The sequence below is a fragment of the Oncorhynchus tshawytscha genome, linkage group LG22 (assembly GCF_018296145.1).
Source record: "Oncorhynchus tshawytscha isolate Ot180627B linkage group LG22, Otsh_v2.0, whole genome shotgun sequence".
Taxonomy (NCBI): domain Eukaryota; kingdom Metazoa; phylum Chordata; class Actinopteri; order Salmoniformes; family Salmonidae; genus Oncorhynchus; species Oncorhynchus tshawytscha.
This window is the reverse complement of record NC_056450.1, coordinates 28,210,581-28,233,796: the sequence shown is the minus strand read 5'-3', so window position 1 is coordinate 28,233,796 and position 23,216 is coordinate 28,210,581. Positions and strand designations below refer to the sequence as shown.

General features: G+C 42.6%; 2 protein-coding genes across 9 annotated transcripts in view; one reads left to right on the top strand and one right to left on the bottom strand.

Annotated features, from left to right (window-relative positions):
* Window positions 1–650: 650 nt before the first annotated feature.
* LOC112222253 (cytosolic sulfotransferase 2) lies at window positions 651–5,413 on the bottom strand. Of its 2 annotated transcripts, none has more exons than XM_024384987.2 (8): window positions 5,256–5,413; window positions 3,994–4,132; window positions 3,777–3,899; window positions 3,496–3,596; window positions 3,285–3,411; window positions 3,094–3,191; window positions 2,771–2,945; window positions 651–907 (listed from the first exon to the last, which is right to left on the bottom strand). In XM_024384987.2, the coding sequence occupies exons 2-8, from the start codon at window positions 4,130–4,132 to the stop codon at window positions 795–797; spliced, it is 876 nt and encodes a 291-aa protein (XP_024240755.2). In that variant the 5' UTR covers window positions 5,256–5,413; the 3' UTR covers window positions 651–794. The 2 variants fall into 2 exon arrangements, with proteins under 2 accessions (XP_024240755.2, XP_024240756.2); XM_024384988.2 differs by lacking the exon at window positions 5,256–5,413 and adding an exon at window positions 4,373–4,906.
* A 12,205-nt stretch (window positions 5,414–17,618) lies between these two features.
* The window catches only part of LOC112222250 (cytosolic sulfotransferase 2), a 21,773-nt gene continuing 16,175 nt past the window's right edge, over window positions 17,619–23,216 (top strand). For 2 of the 7 annotated variants that reach the window (XM_024384982.2, XM_024384984.2), the window contains exons 1-6: window positions 17,621–17,865; window positions 20,223–20,361; window positions 20,495–20,623; window positions 21,019–21,116; window positions 21,472–21,598; window positions 21,744–21,841. In XM_024384982.2, coding sequence (XP_024240750.1) covers window positions 17,857–17,865; window positions 20,223–20,361; window positions 20,495–20,623; window positions 21,019–21,116; window positions 21,472–21,598; window positions 21,744–21,841 — 600 coding nt within the window. In that variant the 5' untranslated portion in view covers window positions 17,621–17,856. Of the gene's footprint in view, window positions 17,866–18,374; window positions 18,512–19,127; window positions 19,189–20,201; window positions 20,362–20,494; window positions 20,624–21,018; window positions 21,117–21,471; window positions 21,599–21,743; window positions 21,842–22,394; window positions 22,545–23,216 lie in introns of those variants that run through there. The other 5 variants (XM_024384981.2, XM_024384979.2, XM_024384980.2 and 2 more) reach the window with 5 other exon arrangements.

The following is a 23,216-nucleotide window of genomic DNA, read 5'->3' as shown; positions in this document are numbered from 1 at the left end:
ATAAGAAACTCATGCATTTTTTTCTGTTTCAAAATCCTTCCAAACGTGTCCTACTGAACACAACCCGGGTCCTTGTGTGACAGGATCTCGTGTTTCCTGTTTCCTGCCTTCCTCAGGGTCAGTGCAGTCTCTCCCTGTGATGTGAAATGGTTGACTTGTGTGGTATTTACAGTACAGTCCAGTGGGATTCTGTTGTTGTCTACATTTCATTGACCCCGTCTGATTTCAGTGTACTTTGCTGTTTCTCTCGAGGTACTGTAGAAATCATCCTTATAACCACAGGTCCAGGATCAGATTACCCTACCTCCAATTCTATCCTTAACCATTAGGGTGGGTGAAGAATATTTGACCCTGTATCAGTGATCTGGGGCAACTTCTGCCTCCTTTATTTCATTATGGGTTTGAGGAGAACCTTCATCAGTGACTGACAGTTGTGGGGATGTTTGTGGTGTTTCCTCCACCAATGCGGTATGTGCCATACTACAGTAAACCAATTTGTTCTCCTCTCCATACAGTAGTGACAGTGCAGAGGTACAGTAGTAGAGATATTAAATATTCATTTGCTCATTTACTCGGTTTATATATGAAGTTGTATTATTTTTGTGCTGCTGCCTCTTATCTGGTTTCAAATAAACATGAGAAATAAAATAAACATTGAAATCAGGTGTTGTTTATTTACAGTAGTTAGACAGTATGTCTTTGCTGCTCATACTTACAGTATTATGTGTTATTACATTTTTACATGCAGTCACGTTCTTAAGACCTGCAGAGTGGTTTAGATAATGAAGACAGTCCTAAATTGTTGTGCGAAACCGCAGCTGAGTGTTTTCCATCTTCTTCTTATAGTCTTCATCAAACTGTTCACTCTGGGCCACAGTGAAATGGTTCTTCCAGTCACCAACCTTTCCTGGAGACAGACAGACAGACAGACAGATATATTGATAGTTTGATCATTCAGTAGATCCAGGGTAAAGTATTCCAATGTCTCCACACCAGGTACAGGCACATACAGTGCCTTGCGAAAGTATTCAGCCCCCTTGAACTTTGCGACCTTTTGCCACATTTCAGGCTTCAAACATAAAGATATAAAACTGTATTTTTTTGTGAAGAATCAACAACAAGTGGGACACAATCATGAAGTGGAACGACATTTATTGGATATTTCAAACTTTTTTAACAAATCAAAAACTGAAAAATTGGGCGTGCAAAATTATTCAGCCCCTTTACTTTCAGTGCAGCAAACTCTCTCCAGAAGTTCAGTGAGGATCTCTGAATGATCCAATGTTGACCCAAATGACTAATGATGATAAATACAATCCACCTGTGTGTAATCAAGTCTCCGTATGAATGCACCTGCACTGTGATCGTCTCAGAGGTCCGTTAAAAGAGCAGAGAGCATCATGAAGAACAAGGAACACACCAGGCAGGTCCGAGATACTGTTGTGAAGAAGTTTAAAGCCGGATTTGGATACAAAAAGATTTCCCAAGCTTTAAACATCCCAAGGAGCACTGTGCAAGCGATAATATTGAAATGGAAGGAGTATCAGACCACTGCAAATCTACCAAGACCTGGCCGTCCCTCTAAACTTTCAGCTCATACAAGAAGAAGACTGATCAGAGATGCAGCCAAGAGGCCCATGATCACTCTGGATGAACTGCAGAGATCTACAGCTGAGGTGGGAGACTCTGTCCATAGGACAAGAATCAGTCGTATATTGCACAAATCTGGCCTTTATGGAAGAGTGGCAAGAAGAAAGCCATTTCTTAAAGATATCCATAAAAAGTGTCGTTTAAAGTTTGCCACAAGCCTACTGGGAGACACACCAAACATGTGGAAGAAGGTGCTCTGGTCAGATGAAACCAAAATTGAACTTTTTGGCAACAATGCAAAACGTTATGTTTGGCGTAAAAGCAACACAGCTCATCACCCTGAACACACCATCCCCACTGTCAAGCATGGTGGTGGCAGCATCATAGTTTGGGCCTGCTTTTCTTTAGCAGGGACAGGGAAGATGGTTAAAATTGATGGGAAGATGGATGGAGCCAAATACAGGACCATTCTGGAAGAAAACCTGATGGAGTCTGCAAAAGACCTGAGACTGGGACGAAGATTTGTCTTCCAACAAGACAATGATCCAAAACATAAAGCAAAATCTACAATGGAATGGTTCAAAAATAAACATATCCAGGTGTTAGAATGGCCAAGTCAAAGTCCAGACCTGAATCCAATCGAGAATCTGTGGAAAGAACTGAAAACTGCTGTTCACAAATGCTCTCCATCCAACCTCACTGAGCTCGAGCTGTTTTGCAAGGAAGAATGGGAAAAATGTCAGTCTCTCGATGTGAAAAACTGATAGAGACATACCCCAAGCGACTTACAGCTGTAATCGCAGCAAAAGGTGGCGCTACAAAGTATTAACTTAAGGGGGCTGAATAATTTTGCACGCCCAATTTTTCAGTTTTTGATTTGTTAAAAAAGTTTGAAATATCCAATAAATGTCGTTCCACTTCATGATTGTGTCCCACTTGTTGTTGATTCTTCACAAAAAAATACAGTTTTATATCTTTATGTTTGAAGCCTGAAATGTGGCAAAAGGTCGCAAAGTTCAAGGGGGCCGAATACTTTCGCAAGGCACTGTATGTGTTGGTGTCTGTGACGATGTTGTGTCTCTCAGTGTGTTCATGTGTGTCTGTTGTGATAGCTGGAAGAGCTGAGCTCCAGCAGTTTAATGTTTATTTCTCTCTCTCATTCTCTCTCTCACACACACACCTTTGCGCATAAAGGGGGATATCTTAAAGTCCATGACTGGGTTGGTGGAGTAGTTGGCCATGCTGTTCTTCTTCATTATATCAAACTGCACTCCTCCTTTCACCATCTCTTTCTCCTCTGCTGAAGGAGACAAACCCAGGAAGGAGCACAGCCTGTCCAGCTCTCTCCCTGTATCCTGTAGGAACACATATACACTGGATGTAGAAACAGCTAACCTCCTAGAGCAGCAGTTAGAATGGCTCTTGAGCATATGTGTGCACTGAGCTCATTCGATGCATCTTAATACTACTGTAACACACACCTAGCATCAGCATTCTACTCACCTCAACCATGTCCTCATAGAAGAGGTAGAGGATTTTGGAGTGAGTCTGTTTCTTCTCCCACCAGCCAGTCACATGGTCGTACCACGAACCAAACACCACTGAGGAAGTGCAGAGTAGACAAATTCATAGTGTGAATGGGGACTATTATCACTTGCTCATTCATTCACTAGTTCATTCTCTCCTTCACTCACTCTTTCCATCCATGAATCTCTGTAAGTAGTTGTTCCAGTCTCCTGGCTCTGGCTCGGCCTGGTTCATACGGTCAAAGTGGAAATAAGACACTGCATTGTCCTTGGCATTACGGGCCACATACACTATCTGCAGAGAGAGAGAGAGAGATTGCATTTATATATCGTGGTTATATAGTGAAGGAACATAGAGAACAAGTTACAAATACTGCACCCTGCAGTTCTGCTCCCAGAAGGACTTGGGCAGCAACTGGACTGGGAGGTGAGTCTTGATGAGGCGAGGAGAGGTGGTTAAGTTGTCCAGCACCTCCACTCCTAGGACAAACAATATAATAATGCAAAATAATGTTTGATGGATATTATCACTGTTCGGCAGATTCTGTCATGATATTAAATACTTTTGTTACTGCTTTGAAGACATCAGCAACATTTTTTTTACAAAGAAATGACAAAATAGTAGAGGTATGATTAAGTTTTCCAGTGCTCTATTCTAACCTGGAGGGTAAAGAGGAATGAGCAACTCCAGAAAAGGAACTTTCTCAAAGATGGGTCTCTGACGCTCAGGGGCTGTCTGGACAAAATACAGCAGGTCTAGAATGTAGGAGACCCATGTGGTTCCTAAGAGAGGAATACAGATAGGGGAAACGTACACAGTCATTCACAAACCCAAACACAATCTTTAATGAAACATCAACCTCAGACTGAGAGAGACCTGCTTTGGGGTAGGTAGCGATGAGAATGTCATCTGGTCTGGCCTGGAAGTTCTGTACATTGTCCCAGTTGTCAGTGAAGTAGTTGGTCATGGAGACTCCATGGAAGTCAAAGAGTTTTGGTCGAGGTGGCAGCTCCATCTGTAAAAGTGGGACATGTATTTGATCAAGGATCACCACAGTATTGTTTATGCTTGGATATATTAAGTGATCTGAATGGTTGTATTATTCAAACATAGAGAGGAATATTGCTCCATTGATATGATCGCCTACAAATATTAACAAAGACTAATAAGTCTAAATATTTCTCAAATTATGACAGTTAAAACTACACGTACTACACGTGAAAGCAATTCCTACAAACCAAAATAATTTACTTACCCTGTTCTCTCTGAGTAAGTTACCTCAGGGTGAATGCACTGCTTACAAAATGACTCCTCTTTTATTCTCTGTGCTCCTCCTTTCCTGTCTCCTCCCCCATTCTCTCTTCATTCTTTTGCTTTTAAGGGTCGGGTTTGTTCTGGATCTACTCCAGAGTTGAGGGGCTTTTCTGCTCTCCCTCACAGTATTTCATGTCAATACTAAATCACCAGGGGGCACTGACACTACCAGAAATATACCACTGGGTGGCAGCTGACCATTGCAATGGCTGCTGGACACAGGTTTGAGCAAACAAACTTTACCTAAAGTTTACCATATGCTTCCCAGTCGAAACAATCCACGCATATATTATGACAACATTTTGTGACGTTTTTGTACGTTTTGGTGTTCAACACCGTACCGTCAGATTTTTTTCCCGGCTATTCAAGCAAACATTTTTTCTTGAGGTTAGACGTTTTTCTGTGATTGGTCAACAGTTGGGATTTTTGTTGTCTTGTTGTCATTCAATGTCAGAAGACTAGTTTTCATGCAAATTTTCACTTGAGAAATTCTGCACCAAATCTCTTAGTTAGATTACTCAACTAAGACCTCCTCGGCAAAAACTTCCAAATGAATTACAGATTTCTTGAATGAGCTTAGATCAATTCTCACTATTTTGAGGAAATGCACTGGCTATGTTGTTGACAAGCCGCCTCAAGAGATACAAACGGTAAATATGCCACGTTTTTCTTGTTTTTCATGTGAATGGCGTTTGCTTCACCTTGCCAAGTTCTGCTAGGAACAAACCCAACCTGTGTATGCGGATGCCTTTACACACCTGACCGGACCCCAAACATACTCAATCACCCACCTTCCATCAAAGCACACACATACACATACTCACCTGATAGGCTACTGAGTGGGCAGTTTCCTGGGGTAGATAGTGTCTTTGTCTTTTCTTTGACCTCAAACTTCCTGCACAGTCTTCAACACACTGTCTAAATCACTTTTCAACAGTGTGGGTGTGTCTAACTTTTACCTGACCAGAGACTAGGCTGCAGAGTGTGTGCCTGTGCAATGTGTGAGGCGTGTACACATCTTTCACCTACTGCACCAACCTTTGATCACCCAGTTGCTTGTTAGACGACCACAATCAATACAAAAATATACTCTGTAATGTTACTTGGTAAGGAGGTTTGGTGAGGAGGTCAGATGTCACAGGTAAATGTTCATACAGTAGTTGAGGAGATCCAGAGTAAATTAAATCCACCTTTAGTAAGGTATGTGTTAAGGTTCTCACAGGCATAATGAACAACGTGTGTGTGTGTGTGTGTGTGTGTGTGTGTGTGTGTGTGTGTGTGTGTGTGTGTGTGTGTGTGTGTGTGTGTGTGTGTGTGTGTGTGTGTGTGTGTGTGTGTGTATGTGTGTGTGTGTGTGACATGGGACATTATGTAAGTCCCCACAAGATCAAATGTTAGTTCTATGGGGTTTAAAATTAATGTTAGGGTTAGAATTACGTTAAGGTTTAGGGTCAGGAGTTACGGTTAGTTTTAGGGTTAGGCTTTTGGGTTAAGGTTAGGGTTAAGGTTAGTGTCCCCACAAGGTTAGCTGTACAATACTGTGTGTGTGTGTGTGTGTGTGTGTGTGTGTGTGTGTGTGTGTGTGTGTGTGTGTGTGTGTGTGTGTGTGTGTGTGTGTGTGTGTGTGTGGACACCATCATTCACAACGTTCTTTTGGAGAGATTGAAAACCCTAATACGGCTACACGGACAAGTTATTGCCTGTTTTAGATCTTATCTGTCTGAAAGAGAGAGATATTATATTCTATACATTCTACATATTCCACCCCTTGGTGATGTCATTCGGGAACACAATGTCAACTTTCACTGCTAAGTGGACGACACACAGCTGTACATTTCGATGAAATATTGTGAAGCCACAAAATTGTCAACCCTGGAATCCTGTGTTTCAGACAAAAGGAAGTGGATGGCAGCAAATGTTTAACTTTTACACTCAGACAAAACAAAGATGCTATTTCTAGGTCCCAAGAAACAAATGGATCTGCTGTTGGATCTGACAATCTTGATGGTTGTACAGTCGTCTCAAATAAAACTGTGAAGGACCTCAGCGTTAATCTGAACCCTGATCGCTGTTTTGATGAACCTATCAAGGGCAGATTTTTTCCGTCTTTGTAACATTGCAAAAATCATAACTTTTTGCCCCAAAAGGATGCAGAAAAGCTCATGCTTTTGTCACTTCTAGATTAGACTACTGCAACGCTATACTCTCCGGCTACCTGGAGAAAAGCACTACATACACTTCAGTTATTGCTAAATACTGTATCTCTGCTAGAATCTTGACTAGACCCCCAAAATGTTATCATATTACTTCAGTGCTAGACTCTCTATGCTGGCTTCCAGTTTAAGCTTGGGCTGATTAAGGATTTACTGCTAACCTACAAAACATTTCATGGACTTGCTCCTACCTATCTCCGATTTGGTTCTGCCATACAGTGCATTTGGAAAGTATTCAGACTCCTTAACTTTTTCCACATTTTGTTACGTTACAGCCTTATTCTAAAATTGATTAAATCGTTCCCCCCCCCCCTCATCAATCCACACACAATACCCCATAATGACGAAGCAAAAACAGTGTGCTTAGGTTCGTTGTCCTATTGAAAGGTGAACCTTTGCCCCAGTGTCGTGGAAATTCCTACTGAGAGAGACTGTGTCATTTCTTCAAACAATCATCTTTATTTAAATGCCAGAGATGTTATCATCAACTGCCCAGACTGAGTTTGATATAAATTGTCTTACGCTGGCTCATAGCACTCATATATGTTAACGCCATGGATCTGTTCATTGTCACTCTTCTTATGCTTCTCAAAGTGTGTGGCCCTATCAAGACTCAGGATATGACCCAGTTGCAGCCACAGGAGGCGGATAGTACAGTTCTCATAATATGTATTGTACAAGGGGACAGGCCAGGGCAGGTCGAGGTCAGGCAGGTAATTAATCCAGGGCAGAGTCAAAGAGGCACACAACAGCAGGCAGGCTCATTGCAGGCAGAATGGTCAGTAGTCCAGGGCAGAGTCAATGAGGTACAGAACGGCAGGCAGGCTCAGGGCAGGCAGAATGGTCAGAACCGTGAAGACTAGAAAACAGTAACTAGACAGACTTGAAAATGAGACAACATGCTGGTAGGACTTGACGGGACAAGACGAACTGGCAACAGACAAACAGTTAACACTGGTATAAATACACAGGGGATAATGGGGACAAATGGGAGACAGCCATTGGGGGGTGGAGACAAGCACAATACAGATGCAATAGATCAAGGCGTGACAGGTCCTCACCCCCTTGGCCGCTCCAACGGTGGGCTTCATGAGTGTCGCACAAAGCTGGACAAACAGGTATTGGAGGTGATTTACATGGGACGGGTGATGAATTTCACCTAATCACAGAGTCCACTGACCAAGTATCCAAGTATCCATTGACAACCAACACATTAAGCTTAACCAGGTTGAAAACAACTGCACCAAAATTTGTATTAAGGGAATTTGCACTAACCTTGGAAAAAGGTGAATACAACTTTATCACCTGAATGCTTTATGTTTGAAGCCTGAAATGTGGAAAAAGGTCTCAAAGTTCAAGGGGGCCGAATACTTTCGCAAGGCACTGTATATTGGTTGATACATTGTTTTGATAATAATTACAATGCATGTAGCAAGTGTAAAGAAGGCTTATTGTGAAGTAAGATTTAACAAGTGGCACAAGCGTTATGCAAAAATTTATTAACAAAATTACATTTCGGTCTTTTGTTGTTTTCCCTAGGTACTGTCACACCCTGACCATAGTTTGCTTTGTATGTTTCTATGTTTTGGTTGGTCAGGGTGTGAGCTGAGTGGGCATTCTATGTTACATGTCTAGTTTGTCTAGTTCTATGTTTGGCCTGATATGGTTCTCAATCAGAGGCAGGTGTTCGTCATTGTCTCTGATTGGGAACCATATTTAGGTAGCCTGTTTGGTGTTGGGTTTTGTGGGTGATTGTCCTTGTTCCTGTCTTTGTACCAGCACCAGATAGGACTGTTTTAGGGTTTCTCACGTTTGTTGTTTTTGTTAGTTATCTCATGTGTAGTGTCTTTATAAATGAAAGAACATGAATAACCACCACGCTGCATTTTGGTCCGCCTCTACAACACCTAAAGAAAACCGTTACAGGTACATAATCATCTGTGAGGACTGACTTCCCTCTTGACTCTGGTTTTGCTCGCCAGGCACAGAAAATTGCAAATGCACTGGAAAACAATCAGCTTGAGTTAGCAAACTATTTGTCAGAGAAGCTGGTCCTAGACTATTGCACCCATGTGATAACAAGTGGTGATTTAGGTGCCACTTTGGTGAAAGAGGACTTTATTCTGAACTCATTTGTAAAAAAAAAAAATATATATAAAGAATTGTGACAAAGCTAAATTCAATGGATTTACAGCTTTCTCATTTTTTTGATATGGTTAACTAGGTATTTCTTGGCAGAACTTGACCACATGGCTGGTGTGGTGTCTTATTTCTGCTTTACCAAATGAGGAGAGTTACACACTTCACACACCAGTCAGAGTTATAGTTAAACTACATCTTTAGTAATAACAAGAGCTTTGCAATAGCAATTTGACTTTCAATGATGCACCATCTCTAATGAACCATTGAAAGTACCAACAGAAAAGTACAAAGATCTTTTATAGCCAAGATACACCCCTCTCAACTTACATGACGAACCACAGATCTTAGGAACAATTCACAAAGGGACTTTATAATTGAGAAAGGAGTATCCCTTAGCCATATAACATTCGCTATAAATTATCGTTCAGTTTGGTCCCTAAGACGAGGTTCTAATCTCGTTCCTGGTACTTCATAGCACAGAACCATTACTTCATGTTATCTGGAATGCTCTTTAGGTTTTATCACCTAATGACATTGTAAATCTCCTCTGTCAGTGCTATCTCATAGAGGCCCATACTCATCGACGGGGCTGTAGTGAAGCAGGTTGAGAGCTTCACCAAGTTCCTTGGTGTCCACATCAACAACAAACTAGAATGGTCCAAACACACCATGACAGTCGTGAAGTGGGCACGACAAAGCCTATTCCCATCAGGAGACACAAATTTTTAGGCATGGGTCCTGAGATCCTCAAAAGGTTCTACAGCTGCACCATCGAGAGCATCACTGCCTGGTAGGGCAATTGCTCGGCCTCTGATCACAAGGCGCTACAGAGGGTAGTGCGTATGGCCCAGTACAGCTAAGCTGCCCCAGACCAGGACCTCTACACCAGGTGGTGTCAGAGGAAGGTCCTAAAAATTGTCAAAGACCCTAGCCACCCCAGTCATAGACTGTTCTCTCTACTACCACACGGCAAGCCGTACCGGAGTGCCATGTCTAGGACAAAAAGGCTTCTCAACAGTTTTTACCTCCAAGCCATAAGACTCCTTAACAGATAATCAAATGGCTACCCAGAGTATTTGCATTGTGTGCCCCCCCAACCCCTCTTTTTACACTGCTGCTACTCTCTGTTTATCATATATTCATAGTCACTTTAACTATACATTCATGTACATACTACCTTAATTGGGCCGACCAACCAGTGCTCCCGCACATTGCCCAACCGCGCTATCTGCATTGTGTCCCACCCACCACCCCCTCTTTTACACTACTGCTACTCTCTGTTCATCAAATATGCATAGTCACTTTAACCATATCTCCATGTACATACTACCTCAATTAGCCTGACTAACCGGTGTCTGTATGTAGCCTCGTTACTGTATATAGCCTGTCTTTTTACTGTTGTTTTATTTCTTTACTTACCTATTTTTCACATAATACCTTTTTTGCACTATTGGTTGGAGAATGTAAGTAAGCATTTCACTGTTGTATTCGGCGCATGTGACAAATAAACTTTAATTAGATTTTATGTACATATTATGAAAACTCTTCAAGTTACAATATTTTTGTTTTAATTCCGTCATTTAACTTTTAATAACATAACAAAAACTACATACATTTTCAGATTCCATCTATCATTGCTACCACCATTTGGCTGATGAAATATAATGTCCCAAAGTCAGTTTTTTACATGTTGCAGGTAGATTCTCCATAGGCCCACCATACATTCCAATCCTCCACACTGAGAAGACAAAGGATTTGTTTTCTGCCTTAAGATTTACAATGGGCGTGAGGTGTCATAAATCCCCCCATCAATCCCTTTATACCTCTCCCCCTCTCTCACCCCTCAGGGGTGAGAGATGTCTCTGTAGGACTGGAATCCATGGAAACCTGACCTGAACAGGTTAGTCATGACAGTCCCCCTCTGGTGGGTTGAACTTGGAAGGATTCTGCATTTTGCAACCCACCATAAGAATGACCATCGGATGTCCTGGTTTGTGGACCAACGTAGCAAATCAAAGCAAATCAAATCAAATCAAATCAAATCAAATTTTATTTGTCACATACACATGGTTAGCAGATGTTAATGCGAGTGTAGCGAAATGCTTGTGCTTCTAGTTCCGACAATGCAGTAATAACGAACAAGTAATCTAACAATTCCAAAAAAAAAACTACTGTCTTATACACAGTGTAAGGGGATAAAGAATATGTACATAAGGATATATGAATGAGTGATGGTACAGAGCAGCATAGGCAAGATACGGTAGATGATATCGAGTACAGTATATACATATGAGATGAGTATGTAAACCAAGTGGCATAGTTAAAGTGGCTAGTGATACATGTATTACATAAGGATGCAGTCGATGATATATAGTACAGTATCTACGTATGCATATGAGATGAATAATGTAGGGTAAGTAACATTATATAAGGTAGCATTGTTTAAAGTGGCTAGTGATATATTTACATCATTTCCCATCAATTCCCATTATTAAAGTGGCTGGAGTAGAGTCAGTGTCATTGACAGTGTGTTGGCAGTAGCCACTCAATGTTAGTGGTGGCTGTTTAACAGTCTGATGGCCTTGAGATAGAAGCTGTTTTTCAGTCTCTCGGTCCCAGCTTTGATGCACCTGTACTGACCTCGCCTTCTGGATGACAGCGGGGTGAACAGGCAGTGGCTCGGGTGGTTGATGTCCTTGATGATCTTTATGGCCTTCCTGTAGCATCAGGTGGTGTAGGTGTCCTGGAGGGCAGGTAGTTTGTCCCCAGTGATGCATTGTGCAGACCTCACTACCCTCTGGAGAGCCTTACGGTTGAGGGCGGTGCAGTTGCCATACCAGGCGGTGATACAGCCCGCCAGGATGCTCTCGATTGTGCATCTGTAGAAGTTTGTGAGTGCTTTTGGTGACAAGCCGAATTTCTTCAGCCTCCTGAGGTTGAAGAGGCGCTGCTGCGCCTTCCTCACGATGCTGTCTGTGTGAGTGGACCAATTCAGTTTGTCTGTGATGTGTATGCCGAGGAACTTAAAACTTGCTACCCTCTCCACTACTGTTCCATCGATGTGGATGGGGGTGTTCCCTCTGCTGTTTCCTGAAGTCCACAATCATCTCCTTAGTTTTGTTGACGTTGAGTGTGAGGTTATTTTCCTGACACCACACTCCGAGGGCCCTCACCTCCTCCCTGTAGGCCGTCTCGTCGTTGTTGGTAATCAAGCCTACCACTGTTGTGTCGTCCGCAAACTTGATGATTGAGTTGGAGGCGTGCATGGCCACGCAGTCGTGGGTGAACAGGGAGTACAGGAGAGGGCTCAGAACGCACCCTTGTGGGGCCCCAGTGTTGAGGATCAGCGGGGAGGAGATGTTGTTGCCTACCCTCACCACCTGGGGGTGGCCCGTCAGGAAGTCCAGAACCCAGTTGCACAGGGCGGGGTCGAGACCCAGGGTCTCGAGCTTGATGACGAGCTTGGAGGGTACTATGGTGTTGAATGCCGAGCTGTAGTCGATGAACAGCATTCTCACATAGGTATTCCTCTTGTCCAGATGGGTTAGGGCAGTGTGCAGTGTGGTTGAGATTGCATCGTCTGTGGACCTATTTGGGCGGTAAGCAAATTGGAGTGGGTCTAGGGTGTCAGGTAGGGTGGAGGTGATATGGTCCTTGACTAGTCTCTCAAAGCACTTCATGATGACGGATGTGAGTGCTACGGGCGGTAGTCGTTTAGCTCAGTTACCTTAGCTTTCTTGGGAACAGGAACAATGGTGGCCCTCTTGAAGCATGTGGGAACAGCAGACTGGTGTAGGGATTGATTGAATATGTCCGTAAACACACCGGCCAGCTGGTCTGCGCATGCTCTGAGGGCGCGGCTGGGGATGCCGTCTGGGCCTGCAGCCTTGCGAGGGTTAACACGTTTAAATGTCTTACTCACTTCGGCTGCAGTGAAGGAGAGACCGCATGTTTTCGTTACAGGCCGTGTCAGTGGCACTGTATTGTCCTCAAAGCGGGCAAAAAGTTATTTAGTCTGCCTGGGAGCAAGACATCCTGGTCCGTGACTGGGCTGGGTTTCTTCCTGTAGTCCGTGATTGACTGTAGACCCTGCCACATGCCTCTTGTGTCTGAGCCGTTGAATTGAGATTCTACTTTGTCTCTGTACTGGCGCTTAGCTTGTTTGATAGCCTTGCGGAGGGAATAGCTGCACTGTTTGTATTCAGCCATGTTACCAGACACCTTGCCCTGATTAAAAGCAGTGGTTCGTGCCTTCAGTTTCACACGAATGCTGCCATCAATCCAAGGTTTCTGGTTAGGGAATGTTTTAATCGTTGCTATGGGAACGACATCTTCAACGCACGTTCTAATGAACTCGCACACCGAATCAGCGTATTCGTCAATGTTGTTGTCTGACGCAATACGAAACATCTCCCAGTCCACGTGATGGAAGCAGTCTTGGAGTGTGGAGTCAGCTTGGTCGGACCAGCGTTGGACAGACCTCAGCGTGGGAGCTTCTTGTTTTAGTTTCTGTCTGTAGGCAGGGATCAACAAAATGGAGTCGTGGTCAGCTTTTCCGAAAGGGGGCGGGGCAGGGCCTTATATGCGTCGCGGAAGTTAGAGTAACAATGATCCAAGGTCTTTCCACCCCTGGTTGCGCAATCGATATGCTGATAAAATTTAGGGAGTCTTGTTTTCAGATTAGCCTTGTTAAAATCCCCAGCTACAATGAATGCAGCCTCCGGATAAATCGTTTCCAGTTTGCAGAGAGTTAAATAAAGTTCGTTCAGAGCCATCGATGTGTCTGCTTGGGGGGATATATACGGCTGTGATTATAATCGAAGAGAATTCTCTTGGTAGATAATGCGGTCTACATTTGATTGTGAGGAATTCTAAATCAGGTGAACAGAAGGATTTGAGTTCCTGTATGTTTCTTTCATCACACCATGTCACGTTAGTCATAAGGCATACGCCCCGCCCCTCTTCTTACCAGAAAGATGTTTGTTTCTGTCGGCGCGATGCGTGGAGAAACCCGCTGGCTGCACCGCTTCGGATTGCGTCTCTCCAGTTAGCCATGTTTCCGTGAAGCAGAGAACGTTGCAGTCTCTGATGTCCCTCTGGAATGCTACCCTTGCTCGGATTTCATCAACCTTGTTGTCAAGAGACTGGACATTGGCGAGAAGAATGCTAGGGAGAGGTGCACGATGTGCCCGTCTCCGGAGTCTGACCAGAAGACCGCTTCGTTTCCCTCTTTTTCTGAGTCGTTTTTCGGGTCGCTGCATGGGATCCACTCCGTTGTCCTGTTTGTAAGGCAGAACACAGGATCCGCATCGCGAAAAACATATTCTTGGTCGTACTGATGGTGAGTTGACGCTGATCTTATATTCAGTAGTTCTTCTCGGCTGTATGTAATGAAACCTAAGATGACCTGGGGTACTAGTGTAAGAAATAACACGTAAAAAAACAAAAAACTGCATAGTTTCCTAGGAACGCGAAGCGAGGCGGCCATCTCTGTCGGCGCCGGAAGTGAAGCACCCCCCTGGTGCTTTACCCTGGTAGGATTTCAGCAAGCTGCAGACCACCACCAGAATGGACGTGGGATGTCTGGCTGTGGCTCTGCATCCTGGCCAGTTGTCCGGTTGTGCCGGCTAGTGGATCTAGGCAGTAACTTAGGCAGACGTTAAAAACGTCTAGCTATCTTTACTGTTAAAAACGTCTTGCTATCTTTACTGCGGTGGTTATCGGTGTGGTGGTTACTTGGTAACCACCACACCACTTTTGTGCGTCATCTTTTACCGCACCTGTCCCTGATGCCGCACCTTCCAATTGGAGGGTACGGCACCAAGCTCGAAAATCGAGCTGTCTGGGCTCTTAGCCCAGCTTGCTTTTGATGCTTCAAAAGCTGTGCTCGCAAGCTCTTGGACTGTCGAGATCGGCAAACCAACATGAGCAGTAGGGCCCAAGTAGTTAATGAAGTTGGGAGACATGTTTGACAGAAACAGTTGTTTGAATGGTAATAGCTCTTCCATTCCTGTTTCAGTGAGCATGCCAAAGTGATCTGAACAAAGCCTATGATAGTAGGCTTGTGGGTGTTCATTTCGAGCTTGTTTGATATTGTTAGCCAGAGTCGCAGAACCACTGAATTCTATTTTCACAATCGTTGCAAGTTTAGGCTAGTTGTTTTGCACGTGTTTCTCTTGTAGATGGATGAACCCTGTCATGTGTCTGTTGGACGTTGTCACAGGAATTTCATAATTCCTATATGTGTACATTAATTAAATCACTCAGTCTATTTATAAGAATGTGTAAGATTATTTTTGCATAAAATAGACAGCGACCAGTCTTATCAAAATTAGATAATAGTATTTATTCTCGGAGCTCGCTGCCATGGAACCACGAACAACAGTTTATATACAAAATATGACGTCATAGGTTATAACATATCCTTCCTCCTATCGACCAAGACAAAACTGGTTCAAAAGTTTATTCCAACCCCCTAGCTCGCTCACTCCAGACACACACTATATCAAGATGAACTTCTGAAGTCTCACCTTCATCTATCACTATTCAGAAGACAGCTCCAGATAATGGAAAACCTGGGGAGGCACTCGACTGCCTTATCTAAACATCCCAGAGCTAAGTTGAGTCAGTTCAACCATAGGTTAACGATCATTTTTGCTTACTTAAAAACCCACAACCCATTCCTCCCCAACCTAGTTGGAATGGTGTTTATTATGTTTAATTAATTAATTAATTAATTACCTCCTGTTTCATGCTACATAATCCCTTCCTTGTGAATTAACAGTATTAATCAGATATAATACAACAGGGTAGAGTTCAATTAGTTATAGTTATATTTAAATGTAGATATTGTTTAGTCATTATTCATAAAATTCCTAACAATCTACCCGACAATCGCTTCAACGGGTAGAGCCTGTCGGCATTCGTAGCATTTGGGTAACAATCCAAGGCGTCCTCAATGTCTGCTAAGAATGTCTCTGTGTTGTTTAGCTTAACTGGGACGGGGTCAAAGATGCGGAAGCTTTTGACGATTTTGTCAAGACGTTCCACGTCAAGTGCGCGGGGAGCATCTGCACCCTCCTGTGGGGACTTGTGGGCCTAAAGGCCAAAAGGAAAAGCCAAGCTATGGTTGTGTTGGCGAGGAGGCATCATGTCACTGTGGGCTGAATAACCAAGAGGAAGAGACTGAGGGACCCCTAAGAGAGGTGAAATCTCCTGTCGTCTACATTCCCTCGTTCCCTGAAATCCAGTTGTGAGCTACAGTGCCTTGCAAAAGTATTCATCCCCCTTGGCGATTGTCCTATTTTGTTGCACTACAACCTGTAATTTAAAATAATTTTATTTGGATTTCATGTAATGGATATACACAAAATAGTCCAAATTGGTGAAATGAAAATAATGACTTGTTTCAGAAAATTTTAAAAAACAACAATGATCTCAAAGATAATATCCGAAACTTTGAGCATCCCACAGAGCACCATTAAATCATTATTAAAAAATAGAAAGAATATGGCACCACAACAAACCTGCCAAGAGAGGGCCACCCACCAAAACTCACAGACCAGGCAAGGAGGGCATTAATCAGAGAGGCAACAAAGAGACCAAAGATAACCCTGAAGGAGCTGCAAAGCTCCACAGTGGAGATTGGAGTATCTGTCCATAGGACCACTTTAAGCCGTACACTCCACAGAGCTGGGCTTTACGGAAGAATGTCCAGAAAACAGCCATTGCTGAAGAACAAAAATAAGCAAACACGTTCGGTGTTCACCAAAAGGCATGTGGGAGACTCCCCAAACATGTGGAAGAAGGTCTCTGGTCAGGAAAATGCTATGTCTGGCACAAACCCAACACCCATCATCACCCGAGAACAACATCCCCACAGTGAAGGACGGTGGTGGCAGCATCATGCTGTGGGGATGTTTTTCATCGGCAGGGACTAGGAAACTGGTCAGAATTGAAGGAATTATGGATGGTGCTAAATACAGGGAAATTCTTCAGGGAAACCTGTTTCAGTCTTCCAGAGATTTCAGACTGGGACGGTGGTTCACCTTCCAGCAGGACAATAACCCTAAGCATACAGCTAAAGCAACACTCGAGTGGTTTAAGACATTTAAATGTCTTGGAATGGCCTAGTAAAGGCCAAACCTCAATCCAATTGAGAATCTGTGGTATGACTTAAAGGTTGCTGTACAGCAGCAGAACCCAGCGAACTTGAAAGAGCTGGAGCAGTTTTGCCTTGAAGAATGGACAAAAATCCCAGTGGCTAGATGTGCCAAGCTTATAGAGACATACCCCAAGAGACTTGCAGCTGCAATTGCAGCAAAATGTTGGGTGAACAGTTAAGCACACTCAAGTTTTCTGTTTTTTTTGTCTTATTTCTTGTTTGTTTCAAAATAAAAAATATTTTGCCTCTTCAAAGTGGTAGGCATGCTGACCAATCAGAGCCGGCATGGAATAAATCAAGGACTGAGAGGATGGCTAATTCTTCAGTGTCTTTGACAACATATTGCTCTGTTTCTAGGGAGCTTTGAAAGAACAGAAACCCTCATGTGAAAACCAGTTTTCAGGGTCATGTGGGTTTATTGAAGTGAGTTGCTTTACCCCTTTCATGATATAAATCGTGAGAGTGCTAATACACACATACATGTGTTCACAAAAGAAAATCCAACCCACACACTGGAAAGAAGAATTAGAACCCATTAGAAGAAAGAAGTATCAGAGTGAGTGTATGTGTGCATGTGAAGCAGAAGGAGGGTGGTCACTAACAGGGGAATAAAAGGATATGGAGGGGGTGGCTTGACACAATACATCTGTGATGTCACTGTGATTGTAGTAACCAGAGAGAGAGAGATAGAGGGAGAGTTCTGAACTTATGTAACAAGAAGTGGAGGTAGGATACGAATGTGAAGCTGGGTTGGAAAATCTAAACCAAAGCAGGAGAGAAAAAACTTTGCCTTTAGTGAGGGAAGAGAAGGGAACAGGGGAAGGAGAAAGAGAAGGAACGCTTGGACAGAGACAAGAAGAGACTGAGAAGACTGTCCAAACAGGACACTACTGAATTCCATTCAACATGGAAAATGTGAGTCTCTAGCTTTTTTTTTTTGTCAAATGTTCTGTGCCAGTAGCTGATATATCTTATGATTTTATTTACATCTTTCAACATTTTGAGTGTAATGTGACATTTTTTATTTCTCTGCTCACAAATTGGTTTGTCTTACTGCAGATTGATTTCTATTGTTTATTTGTGCATGATGGTTCTGTAATTTAACATGAATAAATGTGACTGTGGTGAACATTAAGTTCATTAAGGGTCAAAAGGAAGTTGTTATAAAGCAGAAAGTTGTTTGTTATTCAAAGTTTTTACTGACACCAATGCAAATATTATGAAATGTATTCAAATGTACATTTTACTATTCGATAGAATCGAAGAGATTGTTGCCTGACCTATTCCAACTATTCAATGAGACTGACGAAAGTTTTACATGCCTAAGTCTGAATGGAGGGAATTAAGTTAAGCGCCTGTAAATGGAACCTAATTCCCTTTTTATCGACTTTTCGCTCTACGTGCATTCTGACCTTGAATTTAAGCACGAGAGTTGTGTTTCCGAGGACGTACGGCTCTCGACCTTCGCCTCTCAGGAGTCCGTACCCGTACGGGAGTTGCAGCGATGAGACAAGACTGTAACTCCCGCTATTGGTTTGCGGTGGAGATCAAAGAAATTAAGGTGTGGCTGAGGTGTGTTTACACACAACCCGTATTCTGACCTTGACTTAATTCCCTCATAATTCCACCACCTTTACGCGATGAAACGATTAATAAGTAGAACAACATCTGCTTTCCTTTTTTCCTGATAGAAATAACACCATTCCCCATGCACTGTAATTTACAAATTGGTATGAGCTACTGATAAGAGCTAGGTAAATGGGTAAGCCGTTTGGGAAAGGAGATTATAAATAACAAATGTTTTAAATCTATTTTACCATATGATTGCTGGAGACAAACGTGAAACTAGTTTTATGGCAGCAAACTGAAGCATATCAACACATCCCCTTTTCCACAGTGAAGTTTATGAAATGCTGGCTTTATTAACTTGCAAGGATGACATTTGGAGACCCAACCTATAGGCTTCTGTAGCCATACACAAATGATAGTATATTGCCAACCCTACCGAGTTGATTTTTGATTTCTAAAATGTTTTCATTATATGCCAGGACCTTTCATTGTATTGTGAGCAATTTGTATCATGTTAAATAGTCCAATGTCCATAAGCCTACATTTATAGCTGTCACTTTAGTGTTAGTTTCCTTATATTTTGCATCATTCCATTCCATTACATACAGAAGTTTATTCAGCGCGCACAAAGTAACCAGGCCTGCAAAGCCCGTTACACACCTGCATAAGGTAAGTCTGAATACCAACTACTGAGAAATGTGTCGGAATGGTTTGTGTAAGAAATGCCTAATTTCCCAAGTCTAAATAGGCCCCATAGCGCTTGTGCTCGTTTTGACGTGTGTACAGATAAATTCTTGACCCAAAAAAGATCTACCTGTAAAGACAATATGCTATGCCAGGAAACCTGCAGGCCTTTTCCCCTTAATGTAACATATCAAGCTTCTTACTTTTGCAGAGACAGGATTAAATTGCCTGTTTTAGACCTATTTTTATGGACCACGTGTCAGGAACATTACATTTGAGAATGTGAGAACTTGGGACTATGAGGTTCTATCTGCAAAAGGATGATTCTGAAATAATTGGCTTTAAAGTTCCAAATAGTGTCAGCGTCAAGTCTGACCTCTCCGGTGCTAGAGATCACCAGTTCACTCCTGACTATGCACACCTGCCACCATCATTACGTGAGCTTTATTATGGGACTCACCTGGTGCACTTTATTATGGGACTCACCTGGACTCCATCACGTCATTTACCTCCCCTATATCTGTCACTTCCTCAGTTTCTTTCCTGAGTCAGCATTGATGTTATGTTTTTCCTGTCCAGATGCTGTTCTTGTTTGTTCATGTCTATTTGTTAAATCCACACCCTGTACCTGTTTCTCGTCTGTCAGTACAGTCAGCTATTTTTATCTAGTACTCTTTTGAACATGACAACATGAATTGGTGTATTTAGAGTAATATCTTGGAAGAGAACAATGAACAAAACAAAAGCTATGGCAACTTAATTTTAACAAATGCAGATAGAACCTTATGGTCATAGTCAGCTAGTTGTAGTTTACAAAGTCATCATGACTGTATGCAGTCTATAATTTTCTGTACTTTGTCTTTTGACAAGGGAACTGGCAAGGAATTATATGTGGAAACTGGGATCTCTTGTCACCTGGAGAATATGCTTGAATGAAGCAAGAATATTAGTGAATAGTTGATTATTGTAATTCTCCCTGATAATATCTCTCTGATCAGAGGTGGACTGTGTTGTAACAGATGGAGCTGCCACCTCGACCAAAACTCTTTGACTTCCATGGAGTTTCCATGACCCACTATTTCACTGACAACTGGGAGAACATACAAAACTTCCAGGCCAGGCCAGATGATATCCTCATCGCCACTTACCCCAAAGCAGGTCTGTGTTTGTGTGTTGCCGACATTTTGTAGGGATACATGGATGACCAGAGATGCAGCTCTTTGACATGCCTCTCTCCCTCTTTCTCTCTCACCATTTCTCCATATTCTCTCCCCCTCTTTCTCTCTCCCAGGTACCACATGGGTCTCCTACATTCTAGACCTGCTGTATTTTGGTCAGACAGCCCCTGAGCGTCAGACTTCACTGCCTATCTATGAGAGGGTGCCTTTCCTGGAGAGTGACTTCCATATTCTCCCTCCAGGTTAGAATACAACCCTGATATAACTCTACACACTGTGAAGCCTTTATCTTGATTACACATCAATAAAGTGTGAAGGGCACTGTGTACTCCAAATAAATAACTGATCAGATGATAATGACTGCACTTACAAGACACATCCGTGTCTGTGTAGATCAAATCTTTGACATACTTGAATACAGAATCTGGAAAACACCATGCACTATACCAAAGTCCTTATCAACAGGCTTTTTACTGTCACAAAGTTGAAGGCTCATTTTCATGGCTTGAAATCGTATACTGTGATTAGTTGTGCCAATCACATATTCCAGCTACATGACAATAAGCAGTTTTACTGTAAAGTCATCCTTAACTCCAAAAAATTACCGAACCAGATCCTCACCCCTCTGTACACATAGGAACGGAGTTGGCAGACAAGTTATCCACCTCTCCTCGCCTCAAGACTCACCTCCCAGTCCAGTTGGTACCCAAGTCCTTCTGGGAGCAGAACTGCAGGGTACATTATATGTAACTCTCTGCTTGTTGTCTGTGTAGTCTGTGAATCATCTGACTCTGCTCATGTCTGCTGGTGTAGCATATGGTTAACATTTATGCATCCTCAAACCTCCTGTGCTGCTTTTTGACCAGTAAGTGGACTTAATTAATGACCCAATGGAGGGCAGCATAGCATTACACAGTACACTAACGATCTCAAACATTTCCAGAACCAGCTTGGGACTCCTTGTGGACTGAAGACTCTTTAGAGAAAAAGTTATTGTCCTAATTTTTCGCTTTTCCATTTCATTCTGTTTGTTTTAAATATACACTTACATCAATTCATGTTGTAACTGCAATGATTTCTCTCTCTGCAGATAGTGTATGTGGCCCGTAATGCCAAGGACAATGAAGTGTCTTATTTCCACTTTGACCGTATGAACCAGGCCCATCCAGAGCCAGGAGACTGGAACAACTTCTTACAGAGATTCATGGATGGAAAGAGTGAGTGAAGGAGAGAATGAACTAGTGAATGAATAAGTGAACAAATACATTATAATGAATAAGACGGAGAGTACTGATGCTGTAATTCTTTCCTAACTATGTATATCTCTCTAACATCTCATGTCCACATGGCTTTTTCCCTCAGTGGTGTTTGGTTCCTGGTACGACCATGTAACTGGCTGGTGGGAGAGGAAACAGACTCACTCAAAACTCCACTACGTTTTCTATGAGGATATGGTTGAGGTGAGTAGAACTACCTCCTGTGCCATAAAGGTTCTGACCTCTTTGCAGATTATGTAGCTCATATGTAGCTCACGTACATAAAGGTAGTGTATATCTTGACTGACTTGCAGCTGAAAAATCTCCCAAATGGTACTGAAAATGTAGCAGCAGTTTTATTACTGCTTTGGCAAATCTTCAGGCAACTTCAGAGGGGACACATTTGGGGCAGCTCCTGGCTTTGGTTTGGGGATTTGGAAGAGATGGGCTGAAAAGCCCTCCAAAGAAGGTTGTAAGAGGGCTGATAAATACTATACATTCCAGGCTCTCTTGGCTAAGAGTTTAGGAGAGACTGACTGCATCACTTATCTTAAACAGTCAAATTCCAAATTGTTTGCATAGTCAAATTACACACAGAGCTGACACACACACTTACCCCACCAGGGGTCTTTTAACAGTCCACAGATCCAGAACAAATTCAAGAAAGCGTACAGTCTTACATAGAGCCTTTATTGCATGGAACTACATTCCATCTCATATTGCTCAAATAATCCACAAACCTGGTTTCAAAAAACAGATAAAGCAACACCTCACAGCACAATGCCTCACCACTCTTTGACCTAGATCAGGGCTGCCCAACCTTCTTCCTGGAAGTCTTATAACGGATATCGTCCTCTTCTGAGGAGTAGCGAGAAGGATCGGAGGACTAATGCGCAGCGTGGTAAGTGTCCATAATGTTTATTCAAAACACAACAGAACATTGGAACAAAACAATAAATGTGAATAAATGAAACAGTCCCGTGTGGCAACAAGCACTGACACAGAAGACAAACACCCACAACTCAAAAGTGAAACCAGGCTACCTAAGTATGATTCTCAATCAGGGACAACAATTGACAGCTGCCTCTGATTGAGAACCATACTAGGTCCGAACACAGAAATCCCAAATTATAGAAAAACGAACATAGACAACTCACGCCCTGACCATACTAAAACAAAGACATAACAAAGGAACTAAGGTCAGAACGTGACAGAACTACTGTCCTGTAGGTTTTCAGTCCAACCCTAATTTAGCAGTTCTGATTCAGTTAGCTAAGGTCTTGTTGAGCAGCTAATTAGTAGAATCAAGTGTGTTAAATTAGGGTTGGACTGAAAACCCACAGAACTGTAGATCTCCAGGAAGAGGGTTGGGCAGCCCTGACTTAGATAGTTTGTGCGTATGCATTGCTATGTAGGCTGTGTGATTTTAATAATGTTTTACATAGTTCTGTCCTCTGTATTATATCATGTTTTGTGTTGGACCCCAGGAAGAGTAGCTGCTGCTTTTCCAACAGCTAATGGGGATCCGAATAAAATACCAAATAATACACTCATTTTGATTGGAGCCCTCAATTCGTAC